Source organism: Phalacrocorax aristotelis, chromosome 10 (genome assembly GCF_949628215.1).
Source record: "Phalacrocorax aristotelis chromosome 10, bGulAri2.1, whole genome shotgun sequence".
Lineage (NCBI taxonomy): Eukaryota > Metazoa > Chordata > Aves > Suliformes > Phalacrocoracidae > Phalacrocorax > Phalacrocorax aristotelis.
The window spans coordinates 18,620,452-18,643,596 of NC_134285.1; the positions used below are offsets into that span (position 1 = coordinate 18,620,452).

The window sequence follows — 23,145 nt, forward strand, 5'->3', positions numbered from 1 at the left end:
GAGGGTTAAAGACATTTATTAAAAAAAAAAAAGTTGTATTTACAGACCATTGCCTAAACAGGAAACTTTCCAAATGACAGAAATCACAATTTCTGTAATCTAAGTGTACAAAGTGCATGTCTTTCCCCTTTCTTCTCTCTACAGCAGAAGATGGGGGAGAGGGTCTCTTTTTCTTTATACCCTTCTACCCTCAAGACAATGGGAGTAAGGTCTGGGTAAGACTGAAGGAGACAAAACCTGTTGATTACTGGGTTATCCACCAGGCAGGCTCTATGAATAATTGTTTAGAAGAAAGTAAGGGCAAGAACACCGACTCTTTTGTTTACTTGGTTGGTCTGCCCAATACGGTCCCTTGGAAAAAAAAAAAGGTATCTAGGGTCGATGCCCGGGAAGGAAAGGTTATTCGGCTATTCAATAAATTAGCTCACAGACCCAATTTAACCACTCCAGGTTTCCCTGATACATTTGAGTCAGTCACTATTTGTAGCCCCATTACCCTGGGTTCCAACATGGGCTCCAAAACAGAATCAAAGTATCCCAGTCGGAGTGGGAGACAACTCCTGTGCTCCCCCAAGCTGTTAGTTGCATAAGCTCACATATGGCCCCACACTATCTGTGCCAGGTGGGGATGAAAGGTTTTGGACAGCAAATGAAAACAGTGCCAACAGCAGCCCGTTGCACAGGATTAGCTACTTGATCTAATCCCTCTTGAAAACTGCCAAAAGAAAGGCTCTTCTGCAGCACTACCCTCCCTTGCCCTCTGAGGTGGGAAGGCAAGCAGAGGCGCTCTGCCAGCACCGTGTTGAAATGACATGTAACAGGAGCAGGCCAAGGAGCGTACAGTTAAGAGCCAGGAAAGCTGCACAATTGTCCTGCTAGTCTATGAAGCACCAGCATGAATGCAAATGGCAAGAAGGAGCAGTGTGCAGGGTACGAGGTACAGGCGTATACTGTGGAAACTCAAAACACAGATGCCAATACAGGAAAGAGCAAACATCCACACAGAACAGACACCGGACTGAGCCCGAGTACAGCTCGCTCACTAGAGAGGAGCTGATGTGTAATACATCCCCTATTAGCATGAGGCACTCCACAGGCTACACGCCAGACACCAGTCACTCCATTTGAGAAAACTCTCACTCAGGGAACAAAATGCTGTAGAGTGCAGGGCCCAGGTGTAGCATGTAGCTCCCTTACCATTTGGACCAGCAAGCTTCTGGGAGACTGCTTTACTCATAACCAAGGCATGATCTTACTCTCTGAAGAATTTCTCCTTCTCTTAGAGTCCACCACCACCACCAGAAATCAAGCTGCTCTGAAGCTGCCTGTTCCAGCCAACAGCACTATAGCTCACCTAGCAGCAGCGAGATTCTTCTGCAGGGCAAGTTTTAAGTGCCTTTCAAGTGTAGAGATAGTTTGTATCTCTTTGTTCTTGTGCTACAGTCATCCTTCATTTTGTTTCCATCCCACATGAGTACCACCTTAATTTCCTCAGAAATAATTTACATCTGCGTCAGTCTAGGCTAACGAAAGAAATACTGAGATTTTCCTGTTCTCTCGTAGGATGGATACTCTATTTTTGACACCATAGCAGCTTCCTTCTCAACTCCTACTATAATTTGAAGCAATCAGTGCATCTCACTACCTAGTACTAATGATGAGAAAGGAAGTTCACTATTTCTGAGATGCACAGATGCTGCTTCCTACATTGTTCCATCAAGTCACATGCGCTGAGCCATTGTCAGAGAAGAAACATACACCTGGGACTGAAGAAGTTGACAGAAGGCTCTTGTGCCCTTAAATGTGTGCAGATTTTGGGCATGGCTGAGAATAGACATATTGGGCTCTTTGGAGACCAGAAAGCCAAATATTCCCAAGCATAAGTAATGCAGTGCTCTTTTGTGGCAGCTATTGGAATTACACATTTAGATGAGACCCCAGATTTTCTGTTGCAGATCGCAAATTCCAGCCCCTCTGTGGCAGCAGTCCCTCCTCCGCTGGTCACCTCTTCAGCACTCTGACTCTTCATTTGCAAGGTGCTCGTCGATGGCTGTAGGAGAAAGCAAAAGAGAATTCGCCTTGACCTCCCCCTCTTACTGAAAAGTTGGCACCAGCTCCTCCCTCCTGGGATCTGGAGCATTTCAGGCAGATGACTGGACCTGCTTGCTTCCTTCCTCTAGCCCATGCCCTCACCACATGGGCAAACCCACTTTGTGGAAGGAGAAGCAGCCTCACTAAAGCAAACCTATGGAACAATTGTGCTCTGTGATTCTTTAGTAGCAGGGTACTGCTCTCTGCTGGACAACCGAGTTAACAGCTTGTCAAGCAAAAGCAAAACAACCAGAGAGCAGACCGCTGCCAAATTACAGGGCTATGGCATTACAGTCACCTCCCTCCACAAGCAAGTCCATTTTGTTCATTAAAATGCAAGGAGTAAAAGATTGAGCCTTGCTAGCTGCCAGAACAAGGTAGTTTTGGCCAGATCACACTAGGGACTACTCACAATCATAAACTCTTGCCAGGTATCTCTGGAGCGGGTAGACATGTCACTTTGGCTCGTTTGTACAGTTCTTCAGTGCACAGCTCTTCTGCTCCCTCATGTTTGCGCTTTGGAGAAGCCTGGTCTGCTTGTGACAGCCTTATTGCTGAAGAGGAAGAAGAGTCACTGTGACCTTTCCCCTGCCTCTAGATCTCCTCGTAACTGCACCCTAGCCTAACCCACTACAGAGCTGGGAGAAAGAGGAACATGCAGTGCACAAGCACAAAGAGGTGTTCCCACAGCCTCCTTGAAAACCTTTGAAAAAAACTTTGTTAAAAGCAGAATAATTAAGTTCCCCAGAACAAGCATGGAAGTATCCTCTTTTGATGGAGGACAGCTTAATTATACCTGGTTAGCTCTACAATGATCTGTGCTTCTTTCTTAAGTGGCTGCATATGATCCCATACAAGCCATAAAAGATTCACTTTCATGAACTCCCATTCTTCAGCCCTTTTAGGAATGAAGGCTTACTGGGGACTTCTGAAAAAAGCCTAAAGGAAGGTGAATGTGATCTATGTTGTCCTAGCTACACACCTTCCTCTTGTTAAAAAAGGATCTCTTTCTCTCCTGCCTGTAGCCTTGAAGCCAATATGAAACTATCTCGGAAGCACACAAATAGCCCCAACTTACCTGTACTGGTGCTGCAGCCCTGCCCTGAAGCTGAGTCTGTGACTGGGCTGCTGAGATCTTCTACACACGAAGGGACTGACGCCAGTAAACCTAGAGAAAGGCAAGAGGACTGTAGTTAAGAAACAAAAACCACCTGGGCAGGGAGAAGCCTTTCACATGGAAAAACCTTATTGATCACCAACCAGCACATCCATACCCCAAAGCAGGATGAGTTCAGAGCTGTGCTCACCCAGCACAGGCCACAGACAGATGCTGTGATCTAGCAGCATATTTATTTAGGATGCTCTGCTTAGGTTTTTTCCCCAAAGTGAAACTGGACCATTAGTGGCATACGGATGTTGCCGTGCCACCACCAGCTCTCAAGACTAATCAAACTCCACTCTCAGCTGTCCAAGAGCTCCATGGTGCTTCCCCTGGAAACTGATTCAGCAGCTTTGGCAGGGACTGCTTCGTCTTGCAAGGACTGGCCAGAGAGACAAGTCCTATCTATTTTAAACCACGACCCCTCCTCCCACCATTTTATCTCCTGTTAAAGACACAATCTTTTGCAATTGTTGGTACTTACAGAGTCCCCTGTAGCGTGACAGCTGCTGGTAGATCTGCTTCATGCGTTCGATGTTCAGTCGGCTGGTCTCCGCATGGTTCACCATGGGTTTGGGGTAGTCCACCCCGATGATACACTTGGCTGCCTTCTGCACTGACTCTGGGGCATTCCATGGTTCGTAGATGTATCGTGAGGGGAAGCCCTTTAGTTTGGGCAGATACCTCCTGCAAAACAAGTAAAAAGATGCGCAAACACCACTTACGAGTACAGCAACGCAGCATTCACAATGCGCAGAAAGCGCCACGCGCCTGTCGGCTACTGAACGACTTAAGCTCACAGATCAAGCAAGAGAGAATCTCCAGTCACACCACTTACTTAACGTAGTCACCACTGGGGTCTGTGCGACGTCCAAAGCCTACAGGGCAGTAACAGTGGAAGAACTGCTGGAAGAACGCACTGCACGAAAGCCACATCCAGCTGCCTGCATTTACGCTGAAATCTGCATCCAGCAACAGTTCATCAAATACCTGCAGCAATTGGAGGAAAGGGCAGTGAGGGCTTCCCCAGGCAGGACTATGTGGCATCAGGACCCAAGGTGCTATTTCAAATAGCAGGCACTGAGCTGTGAGAACAACTCCTAGTAACCAGAGCAGCAGCAAAGAGGTGATCAGCTGACTGAAGCTAGTTGGCTGGTCAATATATCTCATTTCCTGATGGTTTCACATAGGGAGGCACTGTTTGCTCATGCTGATAAAGTGCTGCCTTATCTCTCATGAAGCTACAGACTAAGTCACTACCTAGTGTTGCAGCAAGCCTTGGGTATTGATCCTAACCCAGGAGGCGTAACAAGTGCAAAGCACCAACCATGGGAAGCAGGCAGATGCTGTACAGAACAAGCATGAAAGCAAGAAGGAAGAACCCCTCTGAAGGTCCCAGAGCACACTGCCACTGAGAGGTGGACAGGTTTCAGCAGTAACTCGCTCATACCCGTGCAGATGCTGTGCTTTTAGCACTTGACCCTATGATGCACTCAGCTTTGTGACAAGATGCCCCTGCCTCCGCTTTTTGAGTGGGGTGGTATGTACGCTGGATAGGTTCAAGCTCTGTCCCTTCAGATGGCCCAAGAGGAGGGTCTTTTACCTCTTTCCTCGAGAGACTCTAGACTCAGATTTCACAGTCAGAGTGCTCCCTGACCAGCATGGTGATGGATTATACAATAAGGAAAAAGCTCCAGTTATAAAGCGACATTGAACTTGCAAAGAAAACAGACGGACTGAGAGAACTTTTACAAAAAATTAAAAAAGCCCCCAAACCCGCAGTCTGTATTTACCAGTGGGTCCCACTAACATTTAGTTATGGTTACTGGAGACTCTTGATACTGTCAGAGCCCCACAGTAGAAGGCAGAAAGAAGTCAGGCCACTGGCAGGCCAAGAGCCCACTAGCAAATCCTTTCTTCCATGCAACTTTTACATGCAAAGCAAAAGCCATACCTGTGTGCTCATCCTTGCAGTGAGTGCCAGGGATATTGTTTTCCTTATGGCCTCCTGCAAGCCTCTGGAAATGTCAGACTCACCCTGACTCCTGACTCCCAGCTGATCCAGAGGTCACCCCTGGTCAGGAAGCAGGCCACCGCGTGCCTGGCCAGATGGTGAATCCACCCTTCCTGTCTCAGTTGGGTCATGATTGCATCGATCCAAGGGAAGCCCGTCTTGCCCTCTGCCCACTTTGCCAAGGCTTCAGGATTCCTGTCCCAGGGGATTTGGATGCAGATGGGATTCCCCTCCATACGATCAAACTTTGGGTTGTTCGTGGCTGCTGTGTAGAAAAATTCCCGCCACAGAAGCTGTCCATAGAGAGAGGGGGGGGGCGTGCTGTTCCGCTTTACCTGTGAAGGAAAAAAGACGTGTATTCACAAGCAGGGAGGACCTGCTTCATTAAGCTGAGCTGTAAGCCACCCATACGTTTATACACAATTCCCAAGTCAGTTACTGACAACTGCCATAAGGGAGCTCAGTTCCAGATCACCTTTCACTAGAAACCCCAGGTAGTAAAGTTAATGCTGCTTTTAGCTCACTCAGTACACTGACAAGGGACTTGAACCACCCCAAACTAACAGCAAAAAGCTTTACATGGCTCATGACACAGGAGTCCAGGTTGAAGAATGGAGTACAGGCAGATTTAAGGTTTGCTCAGCTATATACAGGAGAATCACTCTTCCTCACCCAAGAGCCTCTTCTGTAGTAGCAACAACCTTAGCCCATCAGTCAAACACAAGTGAGGCAACAGTAACTTCTGCAGCTGTTCTGGCACACTGTCTGGGAACCAGTATCACGCTATGCCCCAAATCAGCCTGCTCTCTAGAAGAACCTTTTGTCTTACCTTCTTATACAGCTCCCAGAGACGATAGTAAAACAAGCGGCAGGACAAGCAGCCAAAACGCAGGTAGGGACTGAGTCCTGTAGGGCTGGCCAGCAAGGAATTGGCATTCATCCTTGGTCTTTCGTAATTTGCAACCCATGCCTAGACACAGTCAGGAGAAATGAGCCAAAAAAACCCCAAATTTGTGGGACGCTGCTAAGCACAGGCCTCTGTGCACATGGTGAGGCCACTCTGTCTGACAGAAGAGTCCCTTCTATTCACCTCCAACTACGGCTGGGAATGATCTCAAGTGGGCAATCCCAACTCCCACATCCCATTCAAGAAATGCAAAACCTTTGTGCCAGGATTTAAACCAGTTAGCTATTTTGGCCAAGAAAGGGACTAAATTTGCTTTGCATGCTGGAGCTAATAACCCTGAGAGCTCCTAGGAACACAAGCTAACGCAACTGTTTATGTCCAGGTACGTCTATCTCATGTCACACGCTAAACAAGAAAATTGGGGAAATTCAGACCTTTTTGTGGAATATTTTGTTGACAGTTTATTCCCCCTTCAGCCCAAGAACTTACACTTTCATCTCTACAACAGCCACCAAGCCACCCAGCATTAAAAAGATACAAACTGGTTACAATTGAGTCATGCCACGGCAACTGGGTCATCTTTCATTACGCTAACATTGTTTGCCTTGTGCACTATAAGAACACCACATGCCCACAGAAAAAATCTGAGTATTTCAGGAAGGAGCTCAAGGAATGCCTGCCAGTGGGACAACACATTAACAGGCTGATGTAAAAGGGGAAGGCATTCTTTTATCAACATGTACTAGCACCAGTACCTCAGCTAAAGGCAAAACGAGACAGTGTGTAGCGTGCAGGAAGGACTGAGCAACTTATGTGACAGTTTCCAAGCTTGCACTCCTCTAAGGGAGTAGAAACAAGGACAAAAAAATCCTATGTGCTTCAAAGAGCAGCATAATTAATATACAGCTCTACTTCTTTGGGTCTGAGGAAGCCCAGGAGCTCCCTAATCCACACATAACACAAGATCACAGGAGTACTCCAACAATAGCAAATACCCCTTCCAGAGGTGAATGCTGTGATTGCTGCTAGGAAGAGCAGGAAACAGAGCAATGGCCAATGCTCAACATTTTTTGCTTGGAGACTGCAGGAAATCATTAACAGGGGCTACCTTTCTTTCCAAATGTTTGTCCAGCCGTGCCAAGGCTTCCGTCTCCCCTCCTTGCCAAACTGCAGGGACAAGACCATCTGTAGGAAAGCCTGAAGGAAAGAACTCTGTAAGATTTGAAGCCACGCCTAGACAAAAGGTACAGATGACATTAAGCATTAATAGCAGCAAGACACTACATACTGCAGCTGCCTAACATGGCTTATTTGCTGCTCTACTCCTTCTACAGCAGGCAAATCCTGTGGAACATGGGGAGAGCCTGCTCATGACACTGCACTACAAGGGCCTCTCCCTGCAATGCTTCAGGCAGCCTTCTGGGGACTTTTCCCATTGCTCATATGCCAGCACTCTCTTGTGTATCAGCACTACCCACAGGGCTCTGCTCCAACGGCCAGAGTAGCTGGCAAAGGAACATTCGGTCGACAGCTCTGCCTTAGAAAATACCTTGCCACGGATACCAGCAGCTCACTAGAGAGCCTGGCTGCTCCTTGTGAGGCTCCTCCTGTTCTGCTAAAAGCAGGCACTGGGGAAGGCACTGGGTTAGTGCTGAAGAACTGATGCAAACAGGGAAGTAATAAAGCAGTTGCCCTGCACTGCTCTGGGCTGACAGAAGAGCCTCCCCTGGCAGCAAGCAGAGCAGTGTAAGGTTGCAGGCAGTCTCACACAGACCAAACAATAAAGGAAGCAGATCTACCCAGGACTGCAACCCTTAGGATGCTGCTGTCATGAAGCCCTCCACTTTTACATCATTGCTGAAACTGTGCCTTAAGGTACCAGGTGATATGCCTCTCAAGTGGGTACAGAGCCTCCAGTCACAAACACGCAGACAGTATTCTGCATTAATCCTTCCTTCCCTTGCATTTAGATTCACTTCCCTGATGTAGGCCTTGCATTTGTCACGCCTAAGCTCTCTATTCATCCTCCTTCTCCATGAAAAATACAGCACCATTATGCATAGCAGGATGAGTGAAAGAAGTTCCTGTAATATCTTTGTCTTGCTAAGCTCCCAGATTCATGCTGCTTAGCAATAACTGAATGAAATGGTCTAAGCCTGGTACACAGTTTACCTCTTCAGGTCTGTTACACAACATGTCAGAGACGGCAGCAGGAGAAAAGCAACTGGCAAGGACATGAGACGCTGATACAGTGGTTACAAGCTCACCATAGCAGACAATATAAGGACAGATGCAGAGTGTTTCAGAGCAATGCTAAAGGGGATGCTGTGCATTGGCAGTAGTGCAAGGGACAGCAGTCTATTTTCATGAGGTCCAGCACTCGCTGAAAACATTAGGCTGCTTCTACAGCTCAGGTCAGACAAGAACACTGGGGTTGGCCTCAGCACATGCCAGCCATCAGAAACACTTTCACTAGATCCTGTTTCGGCTGGCAGTTAACCCATGTCTTCACTCTAGACACATACCCAGCTCTTCCAGGGATGGGACCCCATACACGTCGTCATGGTTTTCCTGGATATCCACTCTACATGTCTCCATCTGCTGGCTCATTACAGTGCTCACCGGCTTCTTTGGGAGCTCCATACGGCTAATGATGGCCTGGAAGCGCTTGTAGGTGAGGGGTGGCTTGTGGCCATTCAGCTCAATTATTCTGGAAACAAAATATGCAAGGTGAAACAACAGAGTCTCGCTACCACAGAAGACACAAGGAAATTATAGACCTACCTTCCACTTGATGCATCCCTCAAAGGGATATTAAAAACGAGCAGAACACCAAAACACACCAGAAAACAAACCCCACATACTAATTCATCCCTATGGCAAAAACAACCCAAACAACTCCAGTTGAATCAGGTTTAGCAGCACATCTCTCTGCCAGAGTTCTTCATCAGACCCCTGTACAAAATCTCAATCTGATTACTGCTTTTCTGTGTCCCCAAGATGGCAAATCCCAGACCTGCATCTATTCCCCTGACACCTTGCGATATCCTAACCCGATTCTGACCTTACTCCCTCCCCAACTGACACAAAAAGTCCCAGCCTGTCGGTGGCCCCTCCTCCACGTCATTCCTCTCTCCCTGTGATTAGAGAAATCACAATCCTTTCCCACGCCATAAAGCCATGAGTAGATGTGTCTCATGATATTCACCTCTGTCAGATCATGCTACAGAAAAGACAGCCATGGTACCCTATTCCCCTACTTCACTAAGATCCACAGCCTGCTACAGCCATGCAGTCGTATTCTTCTGGGACAGAGAGCTTTGAGAAGCATCCCAGGCCAGGTAAGCTTCCCCAGGGTGAAAGATGCCATTTTTAACCCCCTATCCTGCAGGGAGAAGGAGTTAACAGCAAAGCAGGCAGCACAAGGATCGCCGGCATTACATAAGGTTGAGGCAGCCAATGACACAGCTCACACAGGAGCTGCAGCAGAGCAGCTTTCCCCACCCATTACAGTCAACAGCTTATGCAAGGGGCTGGGCTTAAAGCCGAGCACTTCGGGCAACGCCATGTGCCTTCCCTTCCCTTCCCCCTGAAGCTGCACGTGTAGCGAGGAGGAGCGACATGCCAGCCCAGGGCCTTCCCCGGCCCTGAGCCCTTCCTCACGTGTGCTCCGCAGTGACCCAGCTTCCCCGTGCTGCTGAGCAGCGGCAACATGGGAAGTCAGCCCCGTGCCCTACCGCCCACTGAGCCACCTTCATCTGGGCCAAGAGAGACCAGGAGCCCGGGCCTCCTATGCACTGCTGACTGAGGGAAGAAGGGGAACCTTCAAAGCAGGCAGCGCAGCTGTAAATGTTAAAAATGAAGCCTCCTGCAGTTTCCTTCCTGCTTTCTACCTATAAGTTATAAATGTTGGAAGAAAAAGACACTGATGAACAGGATAGGAGAGGGAGGGCAGGCAACCAGGATGTGCACAGAGTGCAAAGCACTGTACACTTTTAGTGCAAGGCTATAAACATGATCACGGTACGATTACAGCACTCTGCCACCCCTCCAAGAAAGTGTACTGAGGGGAGCCTCACAGGCAACCTGGTCTGCCCCATACCTTCGTACCTGAGAGCATCTCCTCTCCTTTCACACATGCACTTTTCAGCTGGCTGTCTCTGTGTACCACCCTAGAGATAGTAAGAGATCGTAAACTCTCATGACTACTACCCACCACAGTCTTCTCTGCAGCTTGCTCTGAGCACTGGGGTCCCCAAACAAGCCCATCAGTTCACAGAAACCCCCAGAAAAATGCGCATTGCCGCTGGAGGAGAAGCGAGGCATTTCCGGTTACACCACTCTAGAGAGGCTTTCTCATTTCCAGAGTAGTTCAGTGCTTGGAAGCAAAAAATGTGACAAAGCTGCATAGTGTTTGCCCTGAGGTGCTTGGGTTGGGGGCAGGGAAGCCCCTTGTTCAACACTGCCTCTTTTTTCAGTCCTCTCCCACAGATCTGCTGAGGCTGCAGCTCAGTCTGAGATCCACACTATTATACCATGTCCGAGATCCACAGATAAAGCTTTTGTGAACGGACAGCTACTCGGAGTAAATTGTTGTGACTTGCAGGTGGATGCCAGTGTCTGTATTTGACATCCTCAAGAATGTGAATACGAGTGAAGTTACCTAGTACAGCTCCTTGGCTCCTAAACAGACAGTTATTAGATCTGGGACACAAATCTTTAAGAGGCAGGACTAGGACAATTTGCACATTTCACAGCACCTGACACTGGCATTATGCAACAAAATTTGAACCTTCCACAATACTGCCATGAAAAGAAGTATCAAATATGGGGTATTGTACAATATTGGATATTATACAATACGTACTGGGTACTGTAGTGCTGTTCAGCCTTCTGTACATAGATTTGTCCAGGAAGCCCCCCAAGCAGGAGTCCCCTCCTTCTTCCTACTGTCCTTCTAACCCAGGCAGTACAATCTCACAGGACCTTCCCTGATGACAGAAAAAAGGAAGACCCTCCCCATGATTTAATACTCCCTTTTCACCCGTCCCCCTCAGCACAACTCTCAGACTACATGTAGCGTTTTTCTTTTAGTTTTCTTGAACTGGAACAGAGAAGAGCAGAATCACTGTATTCATCATACAAAACCTAACCTTTCTGGTGTTAGTGAGCATACATAAAAATGGCTGCCCTACCAGACTACTGCCCAGTGCTACCTGACAGTAGTACCTGGGTGCCAGAAGTTATGAGGGTCTTTCTGACTGTCAGTCACAGTCACACTTGACCTCAAGAAAGCAGGTAACCAAAACCTGGCCAAACAGTTCTGGTGCTGGTAGGATTATAAGGTATTCTACAGTCAGTCACCTGTGACAGCAGAGCGTTTGCAGATTTTAAATGCACAGCCCCACAGGTGTCAGCTTCTGACTCACATTTCCACAACAGTGTCCCAGCAGGATGGCTACTGGGCTAGGGAAAGCTGCTTGCCTCAAAAACCCGAGACCTCAGCTCACTTGCAAACGACAGGGCCCAGTTCTGGCAAGGGACTGAATGTGCTCTCCCCTGCTTCCTCGCGTGAGGAAGAGCTGGCTGCCAGCACTCAGCAAGCAGGCTGCTTAACAACACACTACTAAGTGACACAGACTATTTAGTTAGCCTCGCCAGCTTATGCAATTGCTCTGATCTAAATCCTCCCTCCAGAGAGCTCATGTAGGGCTACACGTACATAAGATGAGGGGTATGTCTACAGATCCAAAGAGGAGATGGAAAGAAAACAAACAGATATTCCAACTCAGCAGACGCTGGACAAAGGATGAACAATTCAACTTCCACAGAATCACACACGAGCATATGAAAGAGCAAGAAGTGACTTGATGACAGGCTAAGTATCAGCGCAGGGGGAAACACCTGACACCAGAGCACCATGACAAGGATAACAAGATCTGGCTGGCAGAAGTTTGACTTAACCTTCTTAGATGGAAATAAACCGCTTTTTTGGCATTGCAGAGCCACCAAGGTATGCACGCTTCCCCAGTGCTTGGTTCTTTTAAGTTAGTACATGCTCTTAATAAAGCACATTTAACTATAATTTCAGCCTTAGGCTAGAATATTTGAGGCAAAGCTGCACCTGATGCATGCTACAAACATACAAGCTCACAGTGTTCTTTTCTGACCTAAACCGCTCCCCCTGAACAACCCAGGCCTGCCTGGGATTATGGAAACCACAATGCTGACTGTCGGCAAGCAGACTACAGAGGATTTAGATCCTAAGGAGGAAAAAACAGGCAGGTCCAGAGAAGGGACAAAACAACCTGTCAGCTGGAAGTTGTCAGACAGAATAATTGTCAAGTAAAGGTTTTGAGCAGGCTAAGCTGATACCCAAGAGATTATTTTTTCTGTCTGACTTTTACAATCTGAACATCACTAATCTTGACTGGGAATTCCTAGCTTTTCCAGCACTGATGCTGATTTTCTACAGCCCTCTCCTTGTTTTGGGGAAGAGGAAAGATGCTCTGATAATCACACAGCTATGCTGGCAGTGCCAACAAGGAGCATATTGTAATCTTCCTACTGGGTAGAACTGGTCCAATTCACAAGTTAACTGAACAGGCTCTTTGTAAGTGTTTGAAAGGAGCTGGTAGTGGTGGTACCAGGAATACGCTGCAGGGGACAAGAGAAGGACTGCTGCAATCATTTATGTGGAAGTGAAAGATTAGTCTAAATTGTTGAAAACCAGGCCTGACAATCTTGTCGGAAGCTTGATTAAAGAAAGATCAGAAGTAGGATGCTACCACCAGGTTACTAATTATGCAGGAAAAACAGTAGGCTGAGCAGAGGGACAACACGTACCATGAGCTAAAAGACTGGTTAACACAACTGGAGGGCGACACACTCAGAGAAGCTTCCAGGAGAAATGCAATATTAGAACTGTATTACCACCTGCTGACAAATCTCAGAGATGCCAAGAACCAGGAAATGTCAGAGTAACTGGAGACTTCAACTGCCTCCACACAGGCCGGGTAGCTGTCACATCCTGCCGCCTGCCAAAAAATAATTTTCTAGTTGCCACAAATGACTGCTCCACGGAACAATTAATCAGAAACCCACAAGGAAAGGCTATGCATGATTTGGTCTTAGGCAGCACTAAGGTACAGCTGAAAATGTTAGTTATCACTTGCCTGCTCTAACCATGACTTTGGCATACATCAATTTAACTTCCTTCCAGGAGCAACACCACCATAACGGCTTTTATTTCAAGAAGAGAAACACACGAAAATAAGGAAATGTGCTGAGCAAAAAGAACAAGCTGAGACGTAAAACACCAACAGGCAAGACAGATGATTTGAAGATGAAGTTGGGGAAAAAATATTCAACAAATGCACAAACCTTCAAAAAAGGTTTCAGAAAGATCACAGAAGTCAAAACAATGGAAGAATAGCATTATCAAAGATAACAGAAGGCAAAATCCTTCAGAAAAATGAAGGCTGAAAAAGACACAAAAAACCAAACTGGTAGATTAAATTAAAAGCCACAAAAGCAGCCTCTCAGCACCTCCCAATCCAAATGAAAGTTTGAGAAAGCTTTTTTAAAAAAAAACATAAATAGTAATAAATACATAAATCCCTTTATAGACACTCCAGGATATTTACAGGGCCAAGAGGTGATCGAGTCATCAAAAAACCCTAGAGACTAACACCACAGCAAAACCCCATGCATTTAGTTTTGCACATGTATTCACCACAGAGGTATTCAGGGAGGCTGCCACTCTGAATCTCTTTAAAGAAATGTATCAGGAGACGTCACAGACTGGGAAGTCAGGAAGAAACGCCACAAAACAAAGATATGCTTGAACAGCAACAGCTTACCAGGACCAGCAAGTGTCCACCCAGAATTTATAAAGTACCAAACTAATAGATACTGCATGTAACACTTGCCTTAAAACTGTCTGAATACTATGAGGTTATGAAGTAAGTATGACTCCAGATTTAAAAAGCATTTCAAGGGCATCAGAGAAATAACAGAATAGAAAGTCAGATATGTGTATTAGGCAGATGGGTAGAAAATACTGATAGAATCAGTGAATGCATGGGAATATGCAATATGTTGGAGGGTTAATTTGGCTTTGGTAAAGGGAAGTTGTGCCTCAAAATCTATTAGTGACATTTGAGCCTGGGGCAAGGGAGACTCAGTTAATATACCCTACTTGGATTTTCAGAAGCCATCTGGCTGAAAATTTTGAAAGAAAACAAGATAAATTGGGATAAAGGGTAATGTCCCTGCAGACAGAAAATTCTGAAATACAGGATAGGGTCAGAATCCATTTTTCCAAGAGGAAGAGAAATCCTACGCAGAGCTGAGCTAGGGCTTGTGCTGCTCAACATTATTCATGAATTATCTGCAAAGGGACAAAAACCAGCATGATACAAGAAGCTATCTGGGATACCTAAAAATGAAAGGCAATTAAGAAATTGCCCTATACACCACATGAGCAGCTGACAAAAATATCAGACAAAATGCGGTGTTGGTTATGTTGTTTCTCCACATGCATGGCTATGCAATCTTAAACTTAAATAGTAGCAGCCTCTCAAACTGCTATGACCTCTCTGGAAGGAAGCCCTGAGACATCAGTTGAGTGTTTAGCAGCACTTAGAAAAAGCAAAAAGAATGCTAGCAACTATTAGAAGACAGGAGACATTACAGCACTATATAAATCGAACTTACTCCTACATTTTGAACACTAGCTACAGTTTTCACTACTGTTCTCCATCTCTAGAAACACCCAGAAGTATAAAGAGAGGTGACAAAGCTTAGAAGAGATATGGAACAGATTCCACCAGAAAACTTAAGTAAACAAGGACTCTCCACCTTGGAAAAGACAAAGATGACATGAGGAAGGATGTGAGGGGCACCGACATTGAAGGGGTGAGGATGTAAAATGCATTCATGGTCTCTTCTAATGCAAAAACTAGAAAGCAGTGTCCACTAACAAGACAGGTTCAAGAAGAAACCCCCTCACTCTGAAGACAAACATTCCCACACAGCATGTGCTAGTGCAGAGCTCCTTCCCATAGGAAATTATGGATGCTAAAGATTTATAGGAGGAAGTCTACATTCATTCATCATTACTGGTGCAAGTCATCCAAAGGAAAAAAAAAAGCAAGCAGCCTGTAAGAATAGTACCGAAACATGGTTGAAACCAAGCATACTGTAGAGTCTTAGCTGAAAGACTGTCTCCACTGTTTAAGGAGGTCATAATTATACAGAGGTTATACAGACAAGTAAATAGATAAAACTCAACATAAAGGCAAGGCTCCCCCATAGCAAACACACAACAAAGACAAGGCATTCAGGTTTTACAATACAGTAAATTTGCCCCAGTCTACCTTGTTCTACTTCTTCCAGCTGTCCTGGCTCATCTGTCAGTCAAAAGCCCTGCCTTCATAACCTGTTTGAGACAACAGCTCAGCTACCTTTATTACAACGACGCAAAAAAAGCAGCCCACGCAGTGAGGACATGCTCAAGGAGAGCAATCAATAGGACACAGCTGAGCAACTTAAATGACTGTCAAGTACAGTTTAATAAGCTTGAGGCAACACCTTTCTGTACGTTCAGGTCACTGTCAGCACTTTGACGTGCTCTTATCGAAAGTGCGAACACGCAGAGTAATCCTGCTGACGCCTTCCAGGCTCACATAGGATGACAGCGATCAACGTATGGTGATCAGCGTAATGGAGGAGACCAAAGTCTTCCCAGACACGACAATCCCAGCCTAGCCCAGGCAGCACCTTCTGCCCTTGCTCTCCCCGTACCTGTCCAGGTCGTAGAGGGTGTGGGAGTTCTCTATCACCACATCCACACCAGCCTCCTTGGCTAGTTTGATGATAGCTGCATCTCTCTCCTTACCAAATGGCTCTGAGTCGTATTCAAAGGTGAGACGAGTGACTCCCCATTCCTGCAAAAAACACAATACACACAACTGTCAAACAGAAGACTCTCTCTAACCAACACAGTTACGAACAAGGATGTCAGAATTCCTGGCCAGTGTTAAGTCCTGGAAGCTTAAAGAGGGTTCCTGTCTAAGGGGCAGTCTGGACTCAAGATAACCAAAGAATCAACAATTTTATCAGCTCTAGCAAACATCAGACCTGCTATGCAATTTCCTATAGGTCAGGTTTAAAACATATAAGAGGTCCGAGTTCTTCATTAATGCTCTTACATTACAGCTCAGTCCCCAAGCCTAACATCATCTTTTTTTTTGTTGCACATGATGTCCAAAAGTAACCTACCATCCTGTTCCACCATTTGCAGAGAAAGCATTTCAGAGAACTCTTTCAATACAAGTTCTGCTCAAAATCTCATACTTTTATGTGGAGACTATCAATAAGTGAAACCAATACACTCTAAGTTTTTTCCAATGTCTCTTTAAAGCCATCACATAATAGAGGACCAATGTCCAACCCAAAGTGCAAAAACCAGGGTAGTGGGGAATGCAGGACAAAGGATGGCAACTAAGCAAACCTTTCTGGTCAGCACAGTACAGTATGATACTGTAATTGAGATTTAAATTAAAGTCCTCCTTTTGGGGAGTTATTTCACAGTAGTCATGCCATGCACCTATTCTTTATCTTCACATCTTTAATAGATCATTCACAGATTACATGGAATAGACCTTATGAAATAGCATTCAGCCTCTTCCAGGCTTTTCCAGAGCACAGCTTGCTCTCAAAGACTATGGCCTTATTTTCATCAGCAAATGAATCATATAAGAGGTTTCATGGTTTCCACAGTGACCCTCCTGAGACATCCATCCAGCAGAGCAGCAGCCCACAGATTTATTTAGCAAACATTTTAGTCAAACACAGACAGAAATCTACAGAAGCACTTAAAAAACCCCTCACACAACTAAGCTGTGGACCACATTCTCAAAGTGAGACAGTCTAAGTCACCTCTGTATATACAAGGACAGTCTTTTATGCCTTGAAACCAGAAACAAAGCACAAAAGACACATGCTATTACTTCTCTAAATACCATTACAAAATCATGCCAAAGACAGGAAAGGGAATTTAGAAGCAGAAAACAACTGTATAACCCCCCTAAACTTTCAGATTCAATCTTAAAATTATTAGGAAGGACAGAGAACTAAAACAGTTATGTACCACTGAATGCACATCTCAGAGAGGCACTTCACTCCTTTTTCAAAATAAGAATATAACAGTATCAATAACTCAGAACAGGGGTGAAACAGACATGTTCCAGGCCCTGCCCAGCAATTAAATGTGATCTAACAGCTTCATTTTAAACTTTTCTTTCTTTTATAAGAAACACAGTATCAGCTAGAAGGCTAGGAAAACATGGCTTTGGCCTTGAAGAAACACACATTATTGCCTTGAAAGAAAGAAATGGAATAATAAAAAAACCCCCAAACATTTAAGGCTAACAGATTTTAGGGAAGTACACAAGCCTTCAAATTCAGGTATTTCCTACAGTTCTGAGAAGACCACCTCTCTATGTGTTACATAGTACAACCAACCAGAAGACAGTAAAGTGTATAACAATAAATTGCTGCAGATACGCAAAAGAAAAGTCATGACTGACCGGTCTCTTCTTACCTAGCCTATGGCATGGAAAAACTGTAGGGGTAAAATAACCACACTGAAGGGACTGTGAGTAGACTTCAGTGAATAAATGACATACTTTTCCTTCATAGAAGAGGTAAAATTACAGATGTTATTTCAGAGGCAGTGAGACACAAAACCTCTGCAAAGGTTAACACAGAGCTGACAAGTACACTTCTCACAATATCCATGCATAATAGTGCCTTTGCAGTGACTGCTACCAACAACATAGCTCAGCTCCCTGCAGCAAGAGCAGAAATTGTGTTAGGTCTCAGTGTTGCATTACCACACATGACATAACTCTCCTCTCTGCAACAGCTGACAGCAAGGCATGAGCTGAACTCACTGTTCAGTGCAGCAGCTCTGGAGAGGCCTGAATTACTGTGAAAGCCATACATTTACCATATAATACTATAAACCCCCACACACATTCTTTTCTGCTCTGTAACACCACATCTAAGATATTCATCAACTCACCTGCCCAGGCAAAACAGACCGCAGCAAAAAGCATGTCTGGCTGATTCCACAACCATCTCTCAAACCTCACACTCTGCCAAGTACTTTTTGTTCTTTGACAAAAGTAGGCATTTTTCTCCAACAAAGTGTTAATTATCTTGTGAATACCTTGAACTAAAAAAAGGAGGGCATGGACCACTACTAGCCAGAACTTATTTGAGATAAAAAGATAAAAATAACCCAGGCTCTGAAAAGGCTATAAGCAGCACGTAGTTTGTGTCACGTGTTAAGATGCAGAAGCCAAATAAGTCAGTGCCCCTTCGGACCTGCATGGTCTGATTCTCCTCCCCAGTACTGCCCTTCTCCACAAAATACGCACCAGAACCATTTACAGCAGGAGGGTTTAGATTCACATTTACCTCTCCTTCTCAGCAGCTGGTCTCTAGCAGGTTTTGGGGACACTAGTTCTGTCAAACATAGGTAAGGTACAGTCCACGTGACAAACCCAACTCATAAGACTATTGTGAACCATGTTTTTTTCCTTTAGCTTTGTCACTCTAGCAAAGACACCATCAAAAAGCTGCAAAGACAACAGGAAATGCAATCTTAGAGCAGGAGAGAGAAGAATGACAATTGCTTGAAGAACGACAATTGCTTGAAGAACCATGGTATTCAAGCAGATGCTCTTGCTAGCCCTGATCCTCTCACAATCTGCAGCACTGACATATCACTTTAGAAATGTATCCCACTAATCCATCATTGACCACCTAGGTCAATGCATATTCCACCGTCCTCAATGGTACATCAGCAGGAAGCTTGGACCAAGCTGCTGCTCAGCTGACTGAACTGCAGCCTTGAAGAGAAGGAGAAAAGCAGTCAGCTAACATAAAAGCTTTTGAATTTTGAAATTTTAACACAAAGACCTCTTGGCAATTCACACACAGATCAATATGCTTTTTCAGTTGTCTATAAAGCTGTATAGACATAGAAGTCTTCCCAAGTAAAAGCTGCTGGAAGAAAATGGCCAGTAGGGGAAAAGATCTCAACACAGAGGAGCCAGCATGTTGCAGTGCAAACCTGTGAGACCCGACTTACAGAAACAAAGGCAAAGACCACCACGCAAAAAGAGAAGCTCAAGCATCCTGGTACTAGGTTACACCCTACTACTACATTGCTTTGCAAGGCTGAGCTCAAGAGTATTTGGCTCCCAAGCTGGCCCTTATGGATAGTAGTTAAAGTTAGTTGTAAAGAGAAGAGTTTGTTATAGTGAAGAATTAGTTATAGTTACAGAGAAGCTGAGGGGATCTCCAACAACTAGCAGATTAGTGAGTGAGAACAAGGATAGCACTGAGACATCAGTTTTTCTTCACTATGGTCCAGAAAATTACTTTATTCTCTTACTTTAAAGAGTCTTGGGAAGACATCTGTTGGCTGCCCTCGCACAACAAACAAGCGAGAGTTGAGTTTCCTTAAACTGTTGTCCAGATCTTCCAGAGACTGGAGCAGAAATCTGCAGAGAAGAAACAACAGCAGTTACTGTCAGTCAGTCCAGTTACAGCTAAAAGGCAAACCAGGGGAATTTCCACAGAACTCCAGCAAACCTGCATCACCAAATCAAACTGAAAGTTAGGACAAAAACCAGAAAACAAGAATTCACATTCATCCCTGGTCTGCCTACCAACCGCTATGAGACTGCAGCACCAGCCAGCTCCCAGCCATTCATATGCATGTTCTGCACATCCAAATGCAAGAGGTTTCCAGGATTTTTTTCTTCCTGCAACTCCCTTCCCATGTTCTCTCTCAGAGCTGGCAGCACCCCCCTGCCAGCTGGCTCTCTCCACATTACAACATGGAAAAAAGCATAAACCATGTAATTCACTACAGTATATTCTTTCATGGGTCTAGGGGCAGGAGGGATTTTGCATATGAAATAGAAGGATATCGATATACTACTCCAAGGAAAGTAATTAATTACTACAAGAACTGTGCAAATTTTACAGTTCTGGATACAAACAGGCAATGTCACAGCAGAGAAATGTACATTCCTAGCTCATCAGTAGCATGACACTGAGCACCAAGATCTTCCAAGGCAAGAATTAGCTGTACTTAGAATAGTTGCAAACAGAACTGCAATTTATCTTCCACCACAAAAACATAAAGATTAGAGCACGCCAAGACATTTATCTATTTCTTCCCACCCCAAAAGTGTAAAAAAGCATTTACATGCTTTTTGCATTTAATGGTGTGTCTTACTGATCCCCCACTATGTTATAAAACATCAAACGTACCCTCTTTGCTTTCACAGCCACACATCACCCCATCGACATCATAACTTCATCTCAAAAAGACACAAGCTTTAAAACTTTAAGCTCTGCAACAGCACACAGCACCGCTGGCAAGCTCATAGCCCTTTGTAAGCAAGCCTACCAACCTCTACCTCTCCCTCGTTCCTACACGCCCACTCTGCAGCGTGACCTGCAAGACATGTACCAGCTCCCTTAAGATCACACACAGCTAATAGGAAAGCTAAGCTACAATTGCCTGGCAAACAGGGTACTTCCTCTCTCCCCAGTTGCACTGCCCATAATGTGAACTGCAAGCTTTGAGATAGAACAAGCTCCCTCTGCACTTCCTGAGGGAGAAAGGGACCCAGGATTCATGGAAACAAGGGCCAAGCATCACAATACAGAAGACCTGGACCCAGGTCTGCGTTACCTAAACAAACCACTCCCCTACCCACAGCCCACTTCCCCTCTATTAAATAGGAATATCAACTTTCCAAGGTGTTCTAAAAATTAAACAAGAGTTAGTCCTATATAGCTCACCCATGCTGTGCAGTTAACCAATAAGAATTTTTCAACATGATAAATTTCTGGCAGCTAGGTAAAAACACAAACATTTGCTTTTGGAGCACAGAACTCTGAATACAAATAATTGTAAAAAAAAAAAAAAAAAAACCAAAAAACCCAACCCAGCAAAACAAAGCCAAGGCTCCCAGTGGGAACCAATGGAACTCCGGCAAGTACACGTAACTTCCTAATACATTTTTGCCTAACAGCCAGTGGTGTTAATTTCTGACATCTGCAGTATCAGAGAATCACATAGAAGCATTAAGGTTGGAAAAGACCTTTAGGATCATCAAGTTCAACCACCAACCCAAAACCACTGTGCCTCCTAAACCATGTCCCCAGGTGCCATGTCTACATGTGTTTTAAACACCCCCAGGGATGGTGACACCACCACCTCCCTGGGCAGCCTGTTCCAGTGCCTGACCACTCCTTCAGGAAAGAAATTTTCCCTAATATCCAATCTAAACCTCCCCTGATGCAGCTTGAGGTCATTTCCTCTCAGCAGCTACACACTGCCAAGAAAACATTATTTTTAAAAGCTTCACCTGCTCATATATTCCATGACTACAACATCAATAAAACCACTACCTGCTTCCCTCCCTCCACAATGTTGGCAGAAACAAACAAGGATTAAATGGATCAGGAATTAATCTTTTGGGGGCACTGCATTTGTTCTTCCAAATGAGGACAGTTAGTAACAACAGCAGCACGTGAAAAGCATTTCTGTCGGCTGCTGCCTGTAGAAAGTCTGGTCTATGGAAAGATCTCTTCAGGCTCCTAAAATATTAAGCAGTAACAGAATCCACCTTTTTTTTTTTGTAATTTGAACATTGATACTGGGGTAATTTCTGCACATTTATGCTGTTTAAGCAATCCTCTGATGTGGGCTCTAGAAATGCTTAGGAATCACCCACACTAGCCCGCTCCTCTATGATGAAGCCATGGTGCACAGCAGAGGCCATAGGTTGCAGCAAGTTTCCCAAACCTTACACACAGCCACGTGACATTTCAAAGAGTACTTAAAGGATTTTTGCCCAAGTAGCTGTCCTGTCCAGAACCTCCTTGATGGCGTAGTGTGAGGGCAGGAGACCTGCTTCACTTGTATGCAGGGGAGTCTTGCAGAGAAGAATCCCTACCCGGATGGGGTTTCCAAATGTTCAGGCAGCTGAGATCTGACAGAATAGCATTATGTAATGTTACCGGCTATGGGTACATAAGATCTCGCTCTCTGCATGGACATGACTCACCCCATATATTTTCTTATTTGCAGAGAAGGGAAAAGCCCGCATAGGTTAATTTCTACCTTCCTAGCAGCAGCCAAGGTTTATTTCCATAAAAATTTGGGAGGTGGGAAGAAGGCAGGTGTGCGCACATCCCTGTGCGCACTCGGCAGGCGAAGGGCAGAGGGAAGGCGTGGTGTGGTCATGCAGCTGAGGGTTCTTTGTGCTGAATGTCTCTGAATTCAGGGGAAAAAAAGAGTGTTACCTAAAGCGAAACGCCCAGCGGTCGCTGCTCTCATTCATTTGGAAAGCTGGTAAGGAGAAAGTCTAATGACGTTACATAAAGTTGACGGCACCCTCCCACACGGTCACAGGGCAACACCGCTGTGAAAACTGTGGCGAGATCAACCCGGGAAGGCGACCTCTCTCCTGCACGGAGGGGACCGGGCGGGACGAGACGGCATGTGCCGCTCCGGGGGCTGCGGCGCCCCGAGAGCCCCCCCCACCGCCGGTCCCCTCGCTCCCGCCCGCACCGAGCGCGTCCCGAGGCCTGCCCGCTCCCCGGCGCCTCCTCAGCGCACTCACCGCCAGCGGTTGATACCCACGGCGGAGGAGGCGGCGAACCAGGGGTCCAGGATATAGATACAACGGACTGACACGGCATCACGTAACGCTTCCTGTAGAGCCGGATTGTCGTGGAGACGCAACCCGCGGCGGAACCAGTGCACCGAGCGGCAAAGCGAAAGCGGGGCCGGGGCCGGGGCCGCCGCCATCGCGCCCGCCGCCGCCGCCGCCATCACCGCCGCGAACTGCCCCCGCTTCCGCCCCGCCGCGT

The 23,145-nt window shown here is 45.8% G+C and overlaps 1 protein-coding gene across 1 annotated transcript; it reads right to left on the minus strand.

Annotated features, from left to right (window-relative positions):
* CRY2 (cryptochrome circadian regulator 2) lies at window positions 1–23,143 on the minus strand. Its single transcript, XM_075105549.1, has 12 exons — window positions 22,896–23,143; window positions 19,643–19,751; window positions 15,979–16,121; window positions 8,697–8,881; window positions 7,280–7,368; window positions 6,094–6,234; window positions 5,288–5,599; window positions 4,089–4,240; window positions 3,735–3,937; window positions 3,170–3,259; window positions 2,504–2,645; window positions 1–2,050 (listed from the first exon to the last, which is right to left on the minus strand). Exons 1-11 carry the CDS (start codon window positions 23,105–23,107, stop codon window positions 2,506–2,508), a joined length of 1,776 nt encoding a protein of 591 aa, XP_074961650.1. The 5' UTR covers window positions 23,108–23,143; the 3' UTR covers window positions 1–2,050; window positions 2,504–2,505.
* Window positions 23,144–23,145: the final 2 nt, after the last annotated feature.